The 23,173-nt window shown below is 40.0% G+C and overlaps 2 protein-coding genes across 8 annotated transcripts in view; one reads left to right on the top strand and one right to left on the bottom strand.

Moving 5' to 3' along the window:
- The window catches only part of LOC129755170 (serine protease inhibitor 88Ea-like), a 28,145-nt gene extending 26,793 nt beyond the window's left edge, over positions 1 to 1,352 (bottom strand). The window contains exon 1 of one of the 2 annotated variants that reach the window (XM_055751532.1): positions 1,196 to 1,352. Coding sequence is in view for 1 of the 2 variants with exons in the window: in XM_055751531.1 (XP_055607506.1) it covers positions 645 to 677 (33 nt within the window). In the remaining variant the exon portion in view is untranslated. Of the gene's footprint in view, positions 1 to 644; positions 757 to 1,195 lie in introns of those variants that run through there. The other variant, XM_055751531.1, reaches the window with a different exon arrangement.
- Positions 1,353 to 2,800: 1,448 nt separating this feature from the next.
- Positions 2,801 to 22,041, top strand: LOC129758631 (neurofibromin). 6 transcript variants are annotated; one of them, XM_055756170.1, is made up of 11 exons: positions 2,801 to 2,957; positions 3,402 to 3,545; positions 3,609 to 3,780; positions 3,843 to 10,772; positions 10,835 to 11,082; positions 12,050 to 12,745; positions 15,153 to 15,248; positions 15,854 to 16,056; positions 16,129 to 16,315; positions 20,111 to 20,276; positions 21,165 to 22,041. In XM_055756170.1, exons 1-11 carry the CDS (start codon positions 2,898 to 2,900, stop codon positions 21,290 to 21,292), a joined length of 9,030 nt encoding a protein of 3,009 aa, XP_055612145.1. In that variant the 5' UTR covers positions 2,801 to 2,897; the 3' UTR covers positions 21,293 to 22,041. The 6 variants fall into 6 exon arrangements, with proteins under 6 accessions (XP_055612145.1, XP_055612144.1, XP_055612143.1 ...); XM_055756169.1 differs by having other exon boundaries at positions 3,594 to 3,780; positions 21,177 to 22,041; XM_055756168.1 differs by having other exon boundaries at positions 3,594 to 3,780.
- Positions 22,042 to 23,173: the final 1,132 nt, after the last annotated feature.

The following is a 23,173-nucleotide window of genomic DNA, read 5'->3' as shown; positions in this document are numbered from 1 at the left end:
AAGATTCAGAATTCAGTTTTAGATTCAAAATTCCGATTCAGATTCAGTTCCAGAATTAAAATTCAGATTCAGAATTCGAATTCAAAATTCGGATTCAGAATTCAAAATTTAGATTGAGCATTCAGATTCTGTATTCAGATTCGGTATTTAGATTCGAACTTAAGATTCCGAATTCAGATTCATATACCTATTAAGTTATTTTTAATTGAATTAAGTTTCAAAAAACAGAACTCAGATTCGAACCACTGAGTTCAGATTCAAAAATCAAATATGTATGTATCAAATCTGAATGTTTTATCCAAAATTTCGAATCAGAACTCAGGTCCAGAATCCAGTCCAAGAAATCTAGTTCATAATTTAGATTACGAATTCAAACTCAGGTTCAAAATTCCAGACTTAGAATTTTGGTTCAGAATTCGATATTAAAATTAAAATTAGGAATTTCGATTCATTTTTTCGATTGAAAATCCAAGTTAGAGTTCAGATTGAGTTGTTTAAGAATTCAGTTTTGGAAATGAGATTTAGGTTCAGAATTTTGATCTAAAATTCAGAAATTATTTTTCGTAATTGCTGCTCCGAATAAGAATAAAAGATTGATTTTCATGACATTTTTTTAGATATAAAATAGGATAGATGAGACTTACCAAATCAATTTTCCATCGAGCAATATTGAACATAAAATTAAAACTGTATTCAAGAAAACTAATATATTTACGAATTTTAAAAGCACTGAGATAGTGATAGTGATTTTAGAAGCAACAAAGTTTTCACATGAATTTTAAATATAGAGTTACATCTCAACAAAACGCCTCAAGTCCAGCTAGAAAGTGATCTATTGTTTGGGAACAAATATTATGGACCTATTGTTAGTTCTCGCCTGCCCACTGACTATAGGAAAGTCCCCCTCCGTATCAACTCAACTTGCATCAATTATAAACGTTGATCACGCAATCCCAACAACTTCGTCTCGATAGACTTCCGTAAGATCAGACAAGAGACGGGTTTGGACGATGCTTCTTGTTTTCCTATCATAATCATCCAATATTCTGGGAATCCCAGAATTCCGTACGAGTTCCAACACAAGATTCCGTTCTACCCAATCGCCATATGCAAATCACGTAGATTTCTTTGTCGTTATGAGGAGTTTTACTTATTCTTCAACGAGCTCTGTTATAGCACCTCTACTTAATCTCACCTCACTTCCAAAACACAACTTCAAGGGGGAGCGCGCGTCAACAACGATACTCGACGAAACGAAACTGATCCAAACGCCACGAGGTTCACCAAACAACTGAAGATCACTCAAGTCAACGTCGCCACCTTAACGTCGCTGTTAACTAACGTTCGTCGTCGGTGTGTGGAGCTTATGAAATTGTGTGGAGGTCGGTTGTTTGGGTTGTTTCAATCTTCAATCAACTAACACTAGCATCCACGTACGACGAGTGAATCACTTTATAAATATCAAATGCAGGCAATGCTTGGAAAAAGCTTATCCGTTCATAAATCGAATGGGAACGTTACGACGGCGACGCCGATGGGCTATGGATGGCACGGTAGGCGCCGCAGGAGTAAATCGACGTCGACAAGCATTTCGGCGCCCCCGCATGATTACCCAAATGAACCGATGCCGAAGACTTGCCGGTCTAGATTCTAGTGTCGTACCATAAGGTTACCATCTACTGTAAAGTATTTCTATAAAGGATGTAGCTGAAAAAATGCAACACTTTTTTTGTTTGTTACCACTATTGTATGCGTAATTTTTTTAATGAAATTTTCAGTAAAGTGAGTCGTTAATAAGATGGGTCCCAAGGAAGAAGTGCTTCACAAAAACTCTGTCAAAAACACAACAAACACAAAAAGACAGAAAAGAGAGAATAAAAACAAAGAAAAAGTCATCGCCTTCATTACAAGAAAGACAAAAACAAAAGAAAAAGACAAAAAAGACTAAAACAATGAAAAGACTACAAAGACATAAAAGAGAAAAAATCAATCGACAAAAAATCAAAACAATACAGACAAAAAAGACAAATAAGAAAAAAAAAGACAAAACAGACAAAAAAAAACAAAAAGGACAAAAAAGGATAAAAAAGCCAAAACAGACAAAAAATTAAAAAATACTAAAATGACAAAAAAACAAACAGACAAAGAAGACGAAAAAAAAACCAAAATGAAAATAAAACAAACAGGACAATAATGACGAAAAAACAAACAAGACAAAAAAGACAAAAAAAAACAAAAAAGACCAAAAAGACAAAAAAGACCAAAAGACACAAAAGAAAAAAAGACATTAAAGAAACAAATCACGACAAAAGAAATATAAAACATAAAAATAATAACTAGGAAGAACGAAAACAAAAGACAAAACAGATAAAAAAAATTAAAATAAGATACGAAAAGAGATATCAAACGACGAAGAAACAAAAGAAAACATTAACAAAAACAGAAAAACATTTTTAATTACTCTGAAGCTGTGTTCGAAGCCAAATTGAAATTCTTTTCAATGTTTTTATCTCCTTCTCGTTTCATAACTTGTCAAATTTTAGTATTTTAGTATTGGCTGAAAATGTTTCCTTGGAGATGTTTTATGGACGCATCCGAATTAAGACCGTTATTGTACTTCCTAGCCATATTTAGAAGGGAAACACAATTAATTCTTTGGTGATGATCCCAAACCGTTTAATCATCTATATAATCGGTTTTGGAGTTGGGCAGCACTGATTTTTCACCCCCACTCCGACAAAAATCGTACCTTGGACGAGGATTCCACCCTGGCGCACATTCATCTGTCAAAAGGAGAAAATTTTGCTTGCTGGTCGCAGAACCTGAAACAGTGCTCGGTTTAAATTTTTGGAAAATGAAGTGAAAAGTGACCCCGCTAGCATCGAATCGAGCATAAAATGGCCACCCAAAAGCCAGGCGAGTGGGCTAACTCACTGTTAAATCGTTTCGAGGAGCAGGTGAGTGAATTTTCCGAGCAATTTGTTTCAGCCCAGAGTGCATAGCCCCAATCGGGGTTCGGCCTCAGCCATCCGGGAAAAAGATTTTTCTCCATCGATCGATAATCGTCCGTGGGTGGGTGGGCCGTGGCCTTGTCGGAGTCGGAGTGGGCTGGATCGATTTGTGGCGTGGGTGGAATGTTTATGTTTACATTTATGCCGGCTCCGTTAAGTGGGGGGTGGATGGGTGAGTTTGTTTATAAACAAGATAGTAAACTCACGTGCGCCCGTTCTATGAATGAATGGGGTTTTTTCGAATTTGACACGCGCAATGTTATATGTGCTGGTATCAATGAAAACGGTTTTCATCAATGAATCTACACCAATTTGCCCAAATCTAAAATCGATACCGAATTATTTCTATACATATTATCTTTATAATAACTCATTTCTCTTTGTCCTCAGCTACCGTATCGCACTGGACCACATGGAACACAGGCGAGACTCAGCATCGACCAAACGATGACGTGCTTGATACAAATATCGCGTTATCGGTTTTCCTTGGTGATTTCCGGTTTGACCAAAATGCTGCAACGCGTCAATGAGATTGTACGTCTTACGATTTGAAACGGCAGTGTCCTCAACATTTGATCCTAGTTTATTATTTTGCAGTTTCAGCCACCGGCTTGTCGTGGTCACGAACCGGAACGTTGTGTATACGATTCGTTGATCATCATACTGGAAACCCTGGAACGATGCCTGTCGGGACAATCGAAAGATACTGCGCGCTTCGAAGAAGCTATGAATGTAAAATTGCTTCTCAGAGAAATTTGCCAGTTCATTGGTACTAAATTGATGTGATTGTTTTCCGACAACAAATTAATTGTTATTCCATGTATTTTTCAGACATCCAAAATGAAAACAACCAAAACGCAACATCTCTTAAAGCGTTGGCTTCCAAAGTTCTATACGCTCTGTCACAAAATCATTTCGGAGCTGTGTTTAATCGTATTTCAGCGCGGTTACAAGAGCTAAGCACCTGCTCAGAAGAAAATCCGGACTACAGTGACATCGAGTTGATACAGCACATCGATCTGGATGTTAACCGTTTGACAAAATTACTGACGGAAACCATACAGAAATTCAAGTCGCTGAAAAAATCAGCCCATTTTATTTTACTGAACTCGCTGGAAAAAGCGCTCTGGAACTGGATCGAGTTCCATCCCAAAGAATTTGAAGATTTACAACGCAACCCAAACGATGAGTTATCCAAAGGCTGTGAGACCTTTTTCGATATTCTGGATTCGTATGCCGAAAACAAGAAAGCGCGATCAGCTGTCTGGCCGCTTCAGATTATGCTGCTAGTATTGAGTCCGAAGGTCTTGGAGGAAATTGTCAATGCCGACTCAGGAGCTCCTTGTTCACCGAGGCATCTTAAAAAGAAACATTTTATGGAGGGAATAAAAAAGGGGCTAGGAGCGCACGCTTCGTCCAAACAATCCACCGAATCGGCAGCTATTGCGTGTGTTAAACTGTGCAAAGCATCCACCTATATCAACATAAATGATTCAAATAACGTAACATTTCAGCTAGTACAAAGTGTCATCAACGATTTGAAGGCGTTGCTCTTCAATCCTGCTAAGCCGTTTTCCCGAGGACAGGGATATAATTTCCAAGACATAGATCTGATGATCGACTGCTGGGTCTCCTGTTTTAGAATTAAACCGCACAACAACGAAGCGTTGAAAGTGTGCCTCAGTCTGAATTCTCCGCCTGCATATCATTTTGTAATAGTGAGCTCATTGTTGAAAATTGTTACACAAGCTCGACTACCCTGGTGGCCACAAATTGATTTGGTCTACGCAAGGTCAGGGGAACTGAGAGCACTTTTCACAGATACTTTGAATAAAGCAACCCAGGGTTACATAGCTCATACACCGCTCAGAATGATTACATCGCTTACGCTGAAATCCAAAGACGCTCAAAGCAGACTCACTCGACCCGATGAAGGTCCGGCCCACAAAGCGCTACTGTTGTTAATGGTACGGCTTATTCACGCGGATCCAATGTTGCTTCTCAACAGTCTTGGAAAAGCTGGACATGAGGTGCAAAGTTCAACACTGGAGCTGATCAACGGACTGGTATCGTTGGTCCACACACCGACTATGCCGGATGTCGCACAGGAAGCTATGGAAGCACTTCTAGCACTTCATTCGCCGGATAAAATTGAAGTGTGGAATCCAGAGGCTCCAATAAATACATTCTGGGATGTAAGTTCGCAAGTTCTATTTTCAATCTCCCAAAAACTGATTCAACACCAGATCGCTAATTACACGGACGTGTTGAAATGGCTGAGAGAAATTCTCATATGTCGGAACACTTTCCTCCAAAGGCACAAGGACTATGCCAATGTTGGATCTCAAATTGCCATTTGTAGACAAGCTCACATCAAACTGGAAGTGGTATTTTTCATGTACCTATGGTCGGTCGATCTGGATGCCGTAATGGTTTCACTTTCATGCTTTGGATTGCTTTGCGAGGAGGCTGAAATTCGTTCCGGATCAGATGAGCTAACTGTTGGTTTCATTCTTCCCAACTATCATCTGTACCAGGAATTATCGCACACATCGAGTACCCTGACTACCCAGAACGTTGAATCGCGGTATAACTTTTTCGAACACACACAAGGTCGTGCAACGTTACAGAAAAATATTATGTCATTAATGAGAAAAATTGAGCACTGCGTCAATGGCGTCCAACCTGCTTGGGAAGAGACTTTTCGCAACTGGGAGGTAACATCAAAAGTTCTTCAAAATTATCCTAAAGGGAAACCGGAAGAAGGTCAGGCGGAAGTGTTTCATCGAAGTATGGGAAAACGACGAGCAAGCCACCAGAGCTCGGAGCATGATTTGGAAGAACAAATTACAGAATGGGCTAACATGACATGGTTCCTGTTGGCACTCGGAGGCGTTTGTTTGCAGAAACCTCGTAACCAACGGCTTGCTCAGACTCAAATACTTCCTATTGGGATCAGTGGACCATCCCTAATGCAATCCACTACATCCCTCTCGAGTTCGAGCTCTGGACGCGGATCAATGCACCCAATAATGGGCTCGTTAGTTACGTCAATGGGTATGGGAGGTGGAAGTCAAGATGTGCAATACTGTCCAGTCACACAATTTATCGGACAACTTCTGAGATTATTAGTGTGTAACAATGAAAAGTTTGGGCCTCAGATTCAAAAAAATGTAAAAGAATTAGTCGGTCAGGAAATGTCCGCTCAACTATATCCAATTCTTTTCGATCAAATACGGTCGATTGTGGAGAAGTTTTTCGACCAGCAGGGCCAGGTTGTGGTGACGGATATTAACACGCAATTTATAGAACATACAATTTACATCATGAAATCTGTTCTAGACGGTCGTCAAAGCAAAGATCAAAATGATCAACCTGCAAACGCTGAACACCTTGGGGTTACGAGTATTGAAAATTTGATGCTCGCTATTGTGCGATACGTTCGTCATCTGGACATGACCGTCCATGCAATCCACATTAAAACGAAACTGTGTCAGTTGGTTGAGGTCATGATGAAAAGAAGAGATGATTTGGCATTCCGCCAAGAAATGAAGTTCCGCAACAAGCTGGTTGAGTATCTCACTGATTGGGTGATGGGAACATCGCATCAGATTGCTCCGCCTAGCTCGGGAGATGTTACGCTCATCACACGCGATTTGGATCAAGCCTGTATGGAAGCTGTGGCTGCTTTGTTACGCGGATTGCCGTTGCAACCAGAAGAATCAGATCGCGGTGATCTAATGGACGCAAAGAGTGCACTGTTTCTTAAATATTTTACTCTGTTTATGAATCTTCTTAACGATTGCGTCGATGGTTCAGAAGCGGATAAGGATACCAACAATCCTCCATTGCTTCCGCCACGTCCACGTGTAGCGGCCGGAAAGCTGACTGCACTTCGGAATGCTACAATTCAAGCAATGTCGAATCTTCTCAGCGCCAATATTGATTCTGGTCTAATGCATTCAATTGATTTGGGTTACAATCCCGATCTACAAACCCGAGCAGCTTTTATGGAAGTACTAACACAAATTCTTCAACAAGGCACAGAGTTTGACACCCTTGCAGAATCGGTAATGGCAGATCGCTTCGAACAATTAGTGCAACTTGTCACCATGATCAGCGATAAGGGAGAGCTGCCAATAGCCATGGCCTTGGCTTCTGTTGTTACAACTTCGCAGATGGATGAATTAGCCCGGGTACTGGTAACACTGTTTGATGCCAAACATTTGCTTTCCCCATTGCTGTGGAATATGTTCTATCGAGAAGTTGAAGTATCCGACTGCATGCAGACCTTGTTTCGGGGCAATTCTCTTGGAAGTAAGATTATGGCTTTCTGTTTCAAAATATACGGAGCCAGTTATCTGCAAGGATTGCTAGAGCCGTTAATCCGACCACTACTGGACGATCCGATGACCAGCTTTGAAGTCGATCCAGCGCGCTTAGAATCAACCGAAGACATCGAAGTCAACCGGAAGAACCTGATTGCTCTAACCCAGAAAGTATTTGACGCTATTGTCAACTCTGCTGATCGTTTTCCACCGCAGTTAAGATCCATGTGCCACTGCTTGTACCAGGTTCTTAGCAAGCGCTTCCCTAATTTACTGCAGAACAACATCGGAGCCGTAGGAACTGTTATTTTCCTGCGTTTTATCAACCCAGCTATTGTTTCACCACAGGAACTGGGCATCGTTGGCAAACAGGTTCCCACTCAAATCAAACGCGGTCTGATGTTGATGTCAAAAATTCTACAAAACATTGCAAATCATGTGGAATTTTCGAAAGAACAGCACATGCTGTGTTTCAACGACTTTTTGCGTTCACACTTTGAAGGTGGTAGAAGATTCTTCATACAGATAGCTTCCGACTGCGAAACCGTAGATCAGACCTCTCACAGCATGAGTTTCATATCGGATGCCAATGTTTTGGCGCTTCATCGGTTATTGTGGTCGCACCAGGAGCGAATTGGAGATTACCTATCGAGTAGTCGCGATCATAAAGCCGTTGGACGACGACCATTTGATAAGATGGCCACGTTACTGGCCTACTTGGGTCCTCCGGAGCACAAACCTGTCGATTCCCATTTACTATTTTCGAGTTACGCTCGTTGGAGTTCGATCGATATGTCATCAACAAATTTCGAAGAGATTATGGTCAAGCACCAGATGCACGAAAAGGAAGAATTCAAAACACTGAAATCGATGAACATTTTCTACCAGGCAGGAACGAGCAAAGCTGGTAATCCTGTTTTTTATTACATCGCTCGTCGTTATAAGATCGGGGAAACAAATGGAGATCTGCTGATTTATCATGTCATTTTAACACTGAAGCCCTTTTGTCATTCGCCATTCGAAGTGGTAATCGATTTTACCCACACCTGTTCCGACAATCGATTCCGGACGGAATTTTTACAGAAATGGTTCTATGTGTTGCCAGAAGTTGCTTACGAAAATCTTCATTCGGTGTATATTTACAACTGCAACTCATGGGTTCGTGAGTACACCAAATTTCACGATCGTATACTGGCACCATTGAAAGGCTGCAGGAAGCTGATTTTCCTCGATTCACCGGCAAAGTTGAACGATGTGATTGATCCAGAGAACCAGAAACTTCCAGGGGCGACGCTGTCATTAGACGAAGATTTGAAAGTATTCAGCAACGCACTAAAACTAAGTCATAAAGATACAAAAGTTGCTATCAAGGTTGGTCCCACCGCGCTACAAATTACATCTGCTGAAAAGACAAAAGTATTGGCTCATTCTGTGCTACTGAACGACGTGTACTATGCGTCAGAAATTGAGGAAGTTTGCTTGGTTGACGATAACCAATTTACGCTATCTATTGCTAACGAAAGTTCGCAGTTAAGTTTCATCCACAATGATTGCGACAACATAGTACAGGCGATCATACACATCCGAAATCGTTGGGAATTGAGTCAACCGGACTCTGTAACGGTACATCAGAAAATACGACCTAAGGATGTGCCGGGCACGTTACTGAACATGGCTCTGCTTAATCTTGGATCTTCCGATCCCAATCTACGCACGGCTGCCTATAACCAACTGTGCGCACTGACAGCGACTTTCGATCTTAAAATTGAAGGTCAACTTTTGGAAACTCAAGGATTATGTATTCCTTCGAACAATACTATCTTCATCAAATCGGTTAGCGAAACATTAGCGACGAATGAACCTCACCTGACGTTGGAATTTTTGGAAGAATGTATCCAAGGATTCCAGAGGAGCACAATCGAGCTTAAACATTTATGTTTAGAGTACATGACCCCATGGCTTGCCAATTTGGTGCGTTTTTGCAAGCCTTCCGATGAAGGAAAACGACAGAAACAAGTAGCCATGATCCTGGAGAAGTTAATCAATTTAACCATCGATCAGAAAGAGATGTATCCATCGATTCAAGCTAAGATTTGGGGTTCTATTGGGCAGATTCCAGAGTTGATCGATATGGTTCTGGACAACTTTATTCATAAGTCTGTAAGTTCTGGATTAGGATCACCACAAGTTGAAATTATGGCAGATACTGCAGTGGCGCTCGCTTCAGCAAATGTTCAACTTGTGGCCAAGAAGGTTATCGGACGGCTCTGTCGCGTAATGGACAAAACGTGCCACTCGCCAACTCAGTATTTGGAACAACACATGATGTGGGACGATATTGCCATACTAGCACGTTATCTGCTTATGTTGTCCTTCAATAACTGTCTTGATGTTGCGCGACATCTGCCCTACCTGTTCCATACGGTTACTTTCCTAGTTTGTAGCGGATCCCTTTCGATGCGAGCTTCAACGCATGGTCTAGTCATAAATATAATTCACTCACTATGTACCTGTACAAAACCGTCCTTTTCGGAAGAAACCCAACGTGTTTTGCGTCTCTCGCTGGACGAATTCTCCTTGCCAAAGTTTTACCTACTTTTCGGTATAAGCAAGGTTAAATCTGCTGCAGTGACTGCTTTCCGCTCTTCCTGCCGGCATCCCAACGATCGATGGCTAGGCAATGAACGTGTTTCCCAAACACCTCCGGCCGATCGCGAACGCCTAGCTCTTCCGTCTCTCGAAGTTATAACCGATGCACTGTTGGAAATAATGGAGGCATGCATGCGAGACATTCCTGATTGCGATTGGTTACAAACCTGGACATCTTTGGCCAAAAGCTTCGCATTTTGTTTCAATCCAGCATTGCAACCACGAGCCCTAATTGTGTTTGGCTGCATTTCGAAAAGTATAACTGATCAGGATGTGAAACAACTACTACGTATACTTGTGAAGGCCCTGGAATCGTTCAATGACATTATACTGCTCGAAGCCTTGGTCATGTGTCTAACAAGGTTACAGCCATTGCTACGGCCGGAATCTCCAATCCATAGAGCGCTGTTTTGGGTAGCAGTTAGCGTGCTGCAGCTGGACGAATCGACTCTCTACGCAGCCGGACTGGCTTTACTGGAACAAAACTTGCACACACTCAATTCGCAACAACTTTTCGACAAACAGAACATTGCCGATGTCATGATGGCAACTCGAGAACCGCTGGAATGGCACTTCAAACAGCTGGATCATGCTGTAGGTTTGTCGTTTAAATCGAATTTCCATTTCGCCCTGGTCGGTCATTTGCTCAAAGGCTTCCGACATCCGACGCCAACGACGGTTTCCCGAACATCTCGGGTGTTAACCATGCTGTTGGGAATAATAGCCAAACCTCATCGCAGGGATAAATTTGAAGTTACACCGGACAGTGTAGCCTATTTAACAGGTTGGTTACGAATTGTTGCATTAGGAAATTGTGTATTCATTCGGTTTTGTGTTTGTCTTCAGCCCTTGTTTGCTTTTCGGAGGAAGTTCGATCCCGTTGCCATATAAAGCATACTCTTCCCCGATGGCCCATTGAGAGTGGTGTTATCTTGGAACCGGGTTCGACCGGCGATCCATCGGTTGTTGCTGCTATTACTGCTGGACAGGCCGGTTCTGGTGGTCAAAACGTGCGCCGCCAAAAGTCCTGGGATATGCTGGACCAATCGGCCATTCAATTTGCCCGGCAGTCGCACAAAGTTCAACCACATCCGGTAAGTACATGCGTTTGCTAAATGAGAGGTAAATCAAACCAGATGTCAGTTTTCCGTTGTCCATTAAAACCTATCGATTAAACTCAGCGATCACACATATGGTAATAACAGTTCAAACAAGCAATTCCTGCGGCTCCTGGAAACTTGTTTGCTACGAAGCTTGTCGGCTTCGAATTGTTTTTGGAAGTAGCAAGCTCTATATTGTATCACCAGATATGTTGATTCGATATTTTTGTGTAGATATTATAACCAATTTGACGTTCTGTATTTAGTGATGGAAATCATTATTTTCGGAAACCCGTAGAAAAGAAAATGTTGTTTGTTTTTTGGGCGATCAGCTATCATCCAGTTCTTATTTTCCATTCCATATTTCATCGATCGGTTTCCCACCACCAGCTGTGTTGTTGTATACTTATTTTTGAATAATTTGTTAAATTAATGGTTAAATTGATTTTGTTCCGATTTTTTTTCGTACAAAAATTTCAAATGTGATCGTTGTTGAACTATATACCGTTATCTATTGGGAGTTTGCATTAGTACTATCCTTTGATTAGATTAGGTTGATATTTTCCCCCCATTTCGATCATATATCTCTTGAACTACCACATCTGTCCATCTGAGTTTCGTTTTTACAACAATGTCTGTACAGATCTGTACCTGGAATCACAAATTTCTATAGCATTCTGTACAAATTCTTTTCCGAAGCTATCAGTGGTTGGTTTGAAAGTTGATAGAATGAGGATAGGTCTGCATATACCAACTAAATTTTATTACAATAGAAGCCAGGATCTCAGATAACGGGAATGGTTTCTTAAATTTCTCGCTAGAATAAAACTTTGAAACCAATCAAGCGCATCTTTTTTTCGAAACATAATACTTTTAGTTATCTACTATAGTACGATCTTCCATATAAGATGTAATTTACAAAGACCCATTTTGTATGCATCCCAACGTTTTCCTCATCTAGGACCCGGCTATCAAAGGAAAATCCTGGCGAAGTTTAGACCTTAGTCATAATCCGCACCTGGGAATGATCGGTCATTCCTCGTTTGTGTTACATGCTTGTACTAATTCAAATACCACATCTAACACTTCTTCCGCGTATAACAACAATACCAACAACCAGAACAGTAACACCACTACTACAATTATCACAAATAATAACAGTAATACGACCGTTAGTGTCGGGAATGCTATCACTGGTAACTCGACGGCGGGTCAGATAGCTGGAGGAGCGTATCAACGGAGCGATTTCCGCAATCGGCGTTCCTCGTCCGAACCGGTCAATCACCAGATGGTCCTAACAAATCCCAACATTGCCAAGCTGTTGGCTCTTAAACAGGGCCACATCTATTCCGCCCCGCCTTCCGCCGTGCCGAGCGCCAATGTTAACAATACTCTCAATACAATCATCGCTAGTACTATCATCACAACCAATACCAATACAGCAACTATCACCACCAACCTTACGATCACTACTACTACCAGTATCACCACGACTTCCACAAATACCAATAACAGTACGCTGACGATCAATACCGCTAATAGTAGTGCCACTAACAGCACTAGCCCGGCCCAATCAATCGAAGATGTTGCTCAAGAAGAAGAATCGAGCGATTTTACAGCCGTCGTCGAATGCCTGCAAGACATTGCGGCAATCAAAGTAAGGATAACCGGCGAAAAGCCAAAAACCTCCCTCCCTACAACAAAAATAATTAAACACCCATCAAAACCAGATCTTGAGCATCCCTGCAACCCAAAATTCTTCTGGAATGCATCAGCGAATCAATACTCACAACTTCTCTCTCTTCTCGCAACTTCTTCTTCATAACTATTTTCTTTTCTACATCTACTACCTACTTCTTCTAATCTAACTACTACTTCTGAATTTAGACTGGTTTTTACGTTTCAAAGCGTTACAATTCGTTCTGCAAGAGTTCCACTCTCAATCATTTTTGGCTTCCACTTCTTCAAACATAATCTCACTTTCGTTAGAAAAACTCTTTAAAAGTTTATCTTCTTTACATTTTACGTTATTGGGTGTGTGTGTGTTTTTTTACGATTCCTCGACTAAGCCAAATTATTGTCGTCTGTCGTTTTCCCGATAAACTCGTACTAGTAAATTGTTTCCTCTTAGAATGGTTTCAAATGTGTGCGGTTCAATATAGAATTGGCAGCAGGAAAACGGCATTCGTATAGGTTTCCGACATCTTCTCGTCTATCGTTTGGAGTATTTTCCTCATTTTCTTTAATGTTGATTTACTCTTTTTAAACGTTTCGGTTGTTCTTTGTACGACGAAAATGTACAAATTGAAGAAAAACTACGAAGATCGCCACAAAGAAAACCTGTAAGGTTTGTTCCGTTCTGTATGTTTGGTTACGGTTATTTATCACACTGTTGGTCTTTTCCTTGGGCAGCCGAGATCCAAAGGGTTACAATTTTCTTTAAAAAAAACTATCTAAAGAAAGTATTTTCTGTTTCTACTCGCAATTTTCACTTCACAATGCTTTTGAAGTCTCCCTAACACTTGTATGTTTGAAGCTGTTAAAAGGCTGACTCTTCTCATGTTTTCTTTAAATAAAATAATAAAAAATATTTTCTTGAAATAAAAAAAACGTTAAGATACTTTAAAACAATTTGCTAGTTTCATCTTGTTTTTCTCTCTATTTGCAATACTTAATGTGTGCTTTTTTAATTGAAAAAGTTCGTTTCTACGTTTTCTACGTTTAAGGTTATCTTTTTTAATACATTACATAAAAATACGTAAAATCCATTTGAAATTTTTTTCGCGACTTTAAACTTTATTCTACGGAATTTTTCACTGCTTAAGTTTGTGATTGAGTAAGCGGTCATTTCTTCCGAGCCAACGGCCCTGAGATCGAATCCCGGCCACGACACAGTACTCTTTCTGTAAGTTGGTGGTTTACTCTCGAAAGATGTACGCTTAGTGTTAAGTTATTGAAATCTTATCGAGGTAACATTAAGCTCTATTGAGATGTTATAAGTGTTTGTGTTAGTTTTTTTTTAACATTCATCGATCAACTTTGGAATTCCAGGTGATTTTTCAACGGAATTTCACGTAGCTCTCAGCTTTTCTTGAATTTCATTTAGTAGCTTGCTGGACTACTGCCATAGTACTGTCGATAGAACGCTAGTCCTCTGAGCTGATGTACAGCGGCTCAAGTCATAAAGTAACTTCGACCACAAGTTCCGCATGATATGAAAAGGTCATAATGTTTAGGAATAAAAGAAACATAAAAACAATGACTATTTTAAGAATAGCTAAAGGAGCCCGTTCATATTATTCTAATTTTGTATTCTTACTTATTTTACATTAACGGGGTTCACAAACCTTCACTCAAAGAAATCACCCTTTGGTCGTTTCGTCTTGAGCATCAAATCCTTTTTTTTCGAAACTTTATAATACACATTGTTTTCATGCCAATACTCGAATATGAATGCTAACTGTCACCCCTTCTCTTTTTCCCCCTTCATTGCGCCTGATTCCAACAAAACGATGCTTGTGTATTTGGATCAACCATCTCCTACCAATCCATCATATCTTGCCACCGAAATCATTCAATTTTTTTCCTTTTTTTTCACTACTGCATTGTTTGCAAAATATTCTTCCTCACAAATACAATCAAAATTAATCACACTGTAACAAACTATTGAATTTAAAAAAAAAAACGATAAATAAATCACTGTTCTTTGTTTCTGACTTTGGATAATTATTTTTTTGCCTTAATTTTCGATACTGCATGCATATGCCATTTGTTATTGGTCTTAAAAATCACATCAAACTGAACATGTCCGCCGTGAAATCACCGGCCTCATCTTGGATGTTACGCTCACCGACTCACACCACATATTGTGCTCCTCTGCTATCCGTTTTTATGTGTTGGCTTTGGTTTCCCAATGGTTTTTTTTTTCGATATTCGTTCTATTGTTATGCCAACTGGTTTGTTGTAACACTTAACAATTGGCTAAACCACCCCTCTGTACACACCTTTGTTTTAATGGTTAAAATCAAAATCCGGTGATCTGCCATCCGGTTTTCGACCTCAAGTGTTCCAAGACAGCCCGTATGCTGTTCAAAACGCAACGATCTTTCTCCGTGCCGACGCCAAGAGAACGCCAGGGCAAGTCTACCGATCGACAGAAGGTATCAGTCATCCCGTTTCTTATAAATCTATTTTACTATTGATATCGGAAAACCTTCCTGCAAATGTTTCAGTCTGTTGCTTTGTGTTGTTTCTCACCACTGAAGAAAATATTGTATACCTACTATCACAAATCTTTGAATTCTTATACACCGAGGTTGCGTTTCTTCTTTATGTTGTGATTTGTACTTTGCTCTTTCGATACACAACTTTTATCCAGCTGCTTTATCACAATCACTTTAGGTTTGGTTGTACTGACCAAAACTACACAGATTTTGATGTGCCACACTCGCTTTTGTAGAGCTACATTAAGCAAAACATTGCACCTGTCTGTTATGTGTTGTGTTCAGTGTACATGTGCCGTGGTATTGGGCGGAAGTCAATGAACACAATTCGTTTATTACAGCTAAACTATACAAAACAGTAGTATTCTAAGCTCTGATAGCACAATCGACAGTCGTTAAAGAGATTCACTGCTGCTGTCTTGTCACATGTAGAACCAGCAGTAAAGATTGTTCGCAAAATCTTCTAACCAGTAATCATGTTTTTCCTATTTTTTTTCTTTCTGTAAATCTTTTTTATGTAATACAAAAACGCACGTAAACAGGAACGAGGCTCACGATCATCCGTGTCCAATGAATCTAACGTGCTTCTCGATCCGGAGGTGCTTCCTGATTCATCTACACAAGCGTTGGTTCTCACTGTACTGGCAACACTGGTCAAATATACCACCGATGAGGCGGAAACGCGTGTCCTGTATCAATACCTGGCGGAGGGTTCCGTCGTTTTCCCGAAGGTTTTCCCCGTAATGTAAGGCCTTGCAAAATACATATGTAGGTAGTAAAAGTGCAGAATACTGATCCAGCCTTACCGTTATTACAGTCATTCGCTGCTCGATCAAAAGGTCAACAATGTGCTCTCGGTATCCAACGATCAAATCGTGCTGGCCTCGGTGCAAAGCATCATCCAAAACATGCTGGCCAGCGAGGATGCTTCCCAACAACCGTTGCACTTCCTGCAGAGCTGTGGATTCGGTGGCCTGTGGCGATTTGCTGGACCATTCACCAAGGTACTGTGTTATCCTTAATTCATCGAATTTTTGCGGGTTTTGCGTATGAAAGCGTATTTTTTTTACCTGTGTTAGAGTAAACGTAGCCTAAGAACAAGTTCACCCGTGTTGGGAAAAAGTGGTAGAAATTTTGACACTTGTAGCACATTTTGAAAACTTTACCATATTCTATTTTCGCATGCTGTGATGCAAAAAAAATCAACGGTCAAAGATCTTGAAAACATTATCGCATGGCAAAATTTGCTACAAGTGTAAACATTTCTACAACTTTTCCCAACACGAGTAAACTTGCTCCAAGTGAATGCTAAAATATCTTATGTTTGATTCGAATATCTTTTTAAAATTTCTTTCCAGCGACCACTAGGCCATTTGATGACCGTAGGTGCAACAGCGAATCTGGCGCTCAAGTCAGATATCCCTCCGAACGAAAATCCGACTCTTTAACTCTAACGTCAAATCCGTATTGCTGTACGGGGGCGAAACTTGGTGCACAAATACAGTAACGAGGCGAATACTTCAAGTATCTGTAAACCGCTGCCTGCGGAACATCATCCGCGCATGGTGACCTGGCAACTGGATCTCAAACGAGGAACTACATCGCCGGTGTCATCAATGGGCGCTAGAAATCAAGATTCGGGGACGTAAAGGGAGATGGATTTTGCACACGCTGCGAAAAGATGAGAACAAGATGTTCTGAGAGGCGCTTGAATGGAATCCAGAAGGACAGCGAAGAAGAGGCAGATTCAGAAACGGGGCTCAAACATTCGGCCGAAGGCCGAAAGATGTTAGACCGAAGGTCGCTAGACCGAATGGGTTTAAAGGGTGACGGATGTTCGGCCGATTGGGACATTAGGCCGAAGGTTATTTGGCCGAATGGTCATCAGGCCGAACGGGCGTTAGGCCTAATGTTCGTAAGGCCGACGATCGGCCTTATGACCATTCGGCATATCATCCATTCGGCCTAATGACCATTCGGCCTAACAGCCAATCGGCCTAACATGCAGACAAGTGCTAAAGATTTCTTGTTGACCTAGCAACCATTCATTACGATCATTCAGCCTTATGACCATTCGGCCTTACGACCATTTGGCCTAACTACCATTCGCCCCAACATGCAAAAAGAGTTGATATACAGTGAGCGAAATAAGAATAGCACCACTATGTGTTTTGCTTGTTAAAATATGAATGTTTGAAAATCACCAAAATTTCTTCTATAAATTGTTTTGAATGGTTTCACGGATAAATCAAGCATAAGTTTACTTTATTTGGACGTTGCAATTGGCGTTGAGGACCAAAACTATGGAAAAAGGGTGCGAAATAAGAATAGCACCACTTATGTTTTTTTAACAAAAACAAGATTATTTCTAAAAATTTACTATGTAAAAGTGAATAATAATGCTTCTACGAATTATTTGAATAGATAACTGCATTTTAAGGAGTTTTCTAGAACTCCAAAGATTTTCAAAGGTTTTAAAAGGAGGTTTTAAGAGATGCTCCTCTAGAACTAAGGAATTTGATATTTGAGCTGTAATTCTTTACCAAACTACTTACTTTCTTCATTAAAATGACGTGAAATGAAGAATCAAACATTTTCGGTTTATTTTAAATCAGAAAAAAACAGGTTGGAATTCATGAACTTAGATTTTTTTTTCAATAAACATCACTTTTTCCAGTTTCAAGTCATAGATGGCAGCACTATCTTGCCGTTAAAATCAAATTAAGTTTTAAAATTGATTTTTCTGGTTTATTTAGGCCCATATTCATCATTTCGAGGTAGTTTTCCAACAAAGTTTTGTTGGAGTTCACGCTGCAGAACTCTTTGGCGGATTTGAAAAAAAAACACCAGCACAAGAATATAACACCGCCAAAATTCCTGCTCAGCTCAACTTCCGATTCATACAAATAATACTGCTAATTATCTGATTCATCAAGCTCCATCAGAAGGTACAAAGTTATTCTGATTATCGGTCCAAAAAATTCACTTTTATGGGTCCTTGATGAAATTCTTATTTTTTGATATTGTGATCTTAGAATTTCCAAGGCGGTCACACGGTACCAAGTACTTATTTTTTGACCAAAATCATCCAGCACACTTGAATTAATCCGAGATATTCGAAAATAAGCATCAATTCGGTTTAATTGCAAGATAGTGCTGCCATCTATGACTTGAAACTAAAGAAATAGCGTTTGACTATTTAAAAACATTAGTATTTTTGAATTTGAAGCCTGTTTTTTTTATTCAAATTCAGCATCAAATCTATGTTTTGTCAATTTGCATCATACTTGTGAATGATAATGAAGAAATAAAGCAGTTTGATAAAGTATTATAGCTGAAGTATCAAATTCCTAAACGGTAGAGGAGCATTTCTTAAAACCCCCTTTTAAAACCTTTGAAAATCTTTGAAATTCTAGAAAACTCCTCAAAATACAGTTATCTATTCAAATAATTCGTAGAAGCATTATTATTCACTTTTACACAGTAAATTTTTAGAAATAATCTTGTTTTTGTTAAAAAAACATAAGTGGTGCTATTCTTATTTCGCACCCTTTTTCCATAGTTTTGGTCCTCAACGCCAATTGCAACGTCCAAAAAAAGTAAACTTATGCTTGATTTATCCGTTAAACAATTCAAAACAACTTATAGAAGAAAATTTTGGTGATTTTTAAATATTCATATTTTAACAAGCAAAACACATAGTGGTGCTATTCTTATTTTGCTCACTGTATCTCATCGGCCTAATGACCATTCGGCCTAGTGACCATTCGGCCGAACATCATTTCGGCCTTGCGTCTTTTCGGCCTAACAGCCTTCGGCTGAATAACCTATTCGGCCAGATCACCCATTCGGCCTAACGTCCATCGGCCGAATGACCCAGCCTCTCTATCTCACTCGTGGCGGCGAAGCCTAGCCGCCGAAATACGAACTGTCGAAGTCTTGACTGGGACCAAGTGAAGACGCTGGCTCCGGATCGTCAACAGTGGAAATTTTTTATCACGGCCCTATGCACAGGAGGATCGGCGCGGGAACATTAAGTAAGGTGCAACAGCGAACGTCATAAACGAAGCTTGCCGACAGCTCGCCACAATACGGCATTGGCTATCCAAACAAGTGGTTCATCTAGGGCAAAGGCGGACTTTTAAACAAACAGTTCGGCTGGCTAAGACGTAGGAACTGCTTCTGTGCAATAGTAGCGCTGAACGTACATTCCAAAAAAAAATTGATATGGTCCGGATAACAAAGCTGATTTCACTACATACAGGCAGGATGACAGTCGGATCTTGCGCTAATGAATTAGCTGCATTCAGCACCGTTTCGTCGGAGTCGGCAAGCGAAACATAGCGGAAGGTATGCTCATCTCGGTGTTTTTGGTGATGACATGAAGGGAGATCTCCTGGCCACCTCCTAACGAAAGGTTTTTTCAGAACAAGAGTCAGCCTAGACAGAATCGTCGATAGGTCGCGACATTGCCGATCCTGCCAAATGCGATGTTCCGTAGAAGAAAGAGTTTTGTGTAGGTGTTTTGAGGTAGAAATGGTGGCAAAACCTCACGGTCGTGCCCTAGCCCTAGTGAACATTTCACTTAAAATTGATGTCTTTTGTTTTTACAAAGATCTTCGATCTTCGTTTTTCGATCTAATCTGGTCTGAAACGTGTTAGTTTTTTCAACGAGCACCAACTATTACTATTGACTTGATTAGATTTTTAGCGTAGGTAACTAAACAGTTAGTAACAGTACTTTATGCCCTTTAATTAAAAAAAACTAACAACATACAATTTTCTCTATTCACCAACAGTACAATATGATGGTAGAATCCTCGGAACTCTTCGTCAATTGCCTGGAGGCGATGGTGGAGACTTGCCTTCCTGTGGAGGAGAACACTCCGATGCCACCGTCGCCACGACCCTACAATCTTAGCTCCAGTCTGAGTAGCCTGACGCTCGGGTCACCAACGGATAAAGGTTCTTCCTCAAACTAACGATCTCACCTTCTATGTGTTTATCTCCTCTGACATGTCGTGTATACCAGCGTTTGTTACGTTAACGATTACTATTTTCCGTGTGGTAAATGGTCACTTCAGTCAGATTGGCTTTACAAATGTGTCACGGTTTTCCATTTATTGCGCGGAAAGAACTAATGAATGTGATTTTGGTTTCACTTCCAAGCCATTTATTTCGATTACTGTAGGTTTTGAAATCAGTGTTAGTTTGAAAGATTCCACGACTCTTACTCTTGTGCCTTTTGAATATAAACGCAGGATCAAATTCTACCGTAACAATGCTAGATGATATAGTAAATGTAAGCTTAAAGGATAGAAATGTCACGACTGTGTTGCATGTTTCTATTGTATTATTTATTACTGTTACGCTTAATGACAATCTCTACAAAAGGATTTACATGATATGTTGCGTTTCTAAGTGTGTTGCCATCATCGAAAGAAAGGTTTCATGAAATGTTGTGAAAAATGATTGTAGATGACAAGTTTATGAGTTGTTTCCAAAATCGATCCTAATAATTTAGCCAGGAAATAAGCTAAAATTAACCGTAGTTATATAATAACAAATGTAAATTTCATAACGCTTAGTAAGTGATTGTTTAAATAAAGGTTAATACTTTCGTTTTAATTTGAAGCATGTACTTTAAAGTTTCAATATCATGTTAAAAACTGTTTTTCTAACCTAAAAGAACAAATATGCTCTAATTCACCTATTCTTCTCTTTTTCTCTCTTTACTCTCCTATTTTAATTTCAATTTGCAATGGTTTTTAAATTTTACATTATTTTGTGCTTCATCTATTCTGCAAACTGTAACTTATCCTTACCGAAAATCTGATAACGTCTAACACGAAGCCTTTTCATCAGAATCTCTAGATCACGATGGATTTAGCGGTAGTGTAAGTTCCTTGCGCCGGGCTTCGTGCAGCAAGGTGCGCAGCGCGAAGCATCGTTTCATAGATAGCCCAACCCACAATATTTAAACACGTTCTGGAGCACGCAATTCGACAATGCACTGGTAACATTTCTAATTTCTGCTTAGCAGTGGCATGGTGAAAGGAAGGAGTACTAATTGTTGAAGGTACAAGTATTAATCAGTCACAGAAATGTATGTAATCCAGCGCTGTTGGGTGGTTTAGAACCGCCAAATTAAGATAAGCACAAATTTCGCAGCAGAAATTTATCAAATTTTAATACTATTCACTGTTCGAGGTGATCCTTTAGATATGTTCGTGTTGTTTACTGAAAAAAAAACTATCACCAAATAGATGTGTACTTTTAACGATACTAAATCATGAATAAAAAGGATCTAAATGGTGCATGTTCATTTCTAATGTATCATAACATATAAACTACATGCTTCAAGAAAAGCGCTTTGTGCTAGCTAATCAAACCGGAAGTTAGAAAGGCTAAACTCATCGAACAAAAGAAGAGACCAAGTGGTGGATTGAGTGCGTGCTTAGCCAACAAATTAGCATTATTCGGTACATAGAAAATACTGGTAACGAGAGAAGTGAATGTTAAACTATTTTCAGTTTATGTTAAATTTTATCTAACAATGTCAGCCGGTGCCAAAAAAATTTTTTATTGAAATTGTTATCATGCATTTTTAGATAATTTACAGAAATAATAATATTCTTCTGTGGTTTAATTTTCAGCGAAATTTATGTTGCCAAAAGGAAAGTTTATGAAAATAGGCTAGGGAAAGTACATACAAAGAGAAATAAATATTTTGAGTGTAAAAGTCGTACTTACATATGATCCGAAATAGTCTTGAGTTGAAAAAGGTTGGAGTACTCGCGAAAATTTTTTTTGGAAACTAGAGCTTTAAATGAAATAATGAATATTTTAAAAGCCCTTCAAAATTTTATAGTGGAATCTACCGCAAGTTATGAACTACTGTATGTTGGATAGATATAACGAATGTTCTTCCTGAAGAAAGCTTTGAAAAACGCTTAGAACAAAAGCTCAGATTCAATGCTTCTTCTACTTCGTTTCAGGTCGTTTTTGCCAGATAATTAAAATCTATCACACCACTTTTAAAAAGTCGATTGATTAATAAATTTAAAATAATATAACGTACCTGTCGTGATCAATCACATCTAGCATGAGAAGCTCCATATTTTCCTTCAAATTTTTAACACATCTTTTACACACTTTTCTTCACTTGAAATTCAACGCTTTCCACCACATTGGGTTTCTCCCATGCTCTCTTTAAACTTGAGCTTCGAAGGACACAGGGTGTTCTTACTTACTTACTTAATGATCCCGCGCCGATCCACCGGTGCATAGGGCCGTTGTAAAAGACCTCCACTGTTGACGATCCGGAGCCAGCGTCTTCACCTGGTCCCAGTCAAGATTCTCGTCGACAGTTCGGATTTCAGCGGCTAGGCTTCGCCGCCACGAGTTTCTGGGTCTGCCTCTTCTTCGATGACCTTCTGGATTCCAATCTAGCGCTTCTCTGCAAATCTCGTTTTCATCTTTTCGCAGTGTGTGCCCAATCCATCTCCACTTACGTTCCCGAATCTCGATTTCTAGCGCCCTTTGATGACACCGGCGATGTAGTTCCTCATTCGAGATCCAGTTGCCAGGCCACCAAGCGCGGATGATATTCCGCAGGCAGCGGTTTACAAATACTTGCAGTTTTCGCGTCGTCACCGCATATGTGCACCAAGTTTCGCACCCGTACAGCAATACGGATTTGACGTTTGAGTTGAAGATTCGGATTTTTGTTCGTAGAGAGATCTGGCGTGACCGCCAGATGTTTCGGAGACTCGCAAACGCAAATCGGGCCTTTCTGATCCGGGTTTCGATGTCTTTCCTGGTACCACCATCAGGCGTTATCTGGCTACCAAGATACTGGA

Source organism: Uranotaenia lowii, chromosome 3 (assembly GCF_029784155.1).
Source record: "Uranotaenia lowii strain MFRU-FL chromosome 3, ASM2978415v1, whole genome shotgun sequence".
Lineage (NCBI taxonomy): Eukaryota > Metazoa > Arthropoda > Insecta > Diptera > Culicidae > Uranotaenia > Uranotaenia lowii.
Note: the sequence above shows the minus strand (reverse complement) of the source record. Positions and strands in the feature narration are given on the sequence as shown.

Bases quoted from the DNA above. Each gene is read 5' to 3' on its own strand.
- LOC129758631 (XM_055756168.1), top strand. From the start codon at position 2,898: ATGGCCACCCAAAAGCCAGGCGAGTGGGCTAACTCACTGTTAAATCGT. The intron at 3,546-3,593 runs GTACGTCTTACG...ATTTGATCCTAG, and splicing joins TGCAACGCGTCAATGAGATT to TTTATTATTTTGCAGTTTCA. The intron at 16,057-16,128 runs GTAAGGCCTTGC...CCGTTATTACAG, and splicing joins CCGAAGGTTTTCCCCGTAAT to TCATTCGCTGCTCGATCAAA.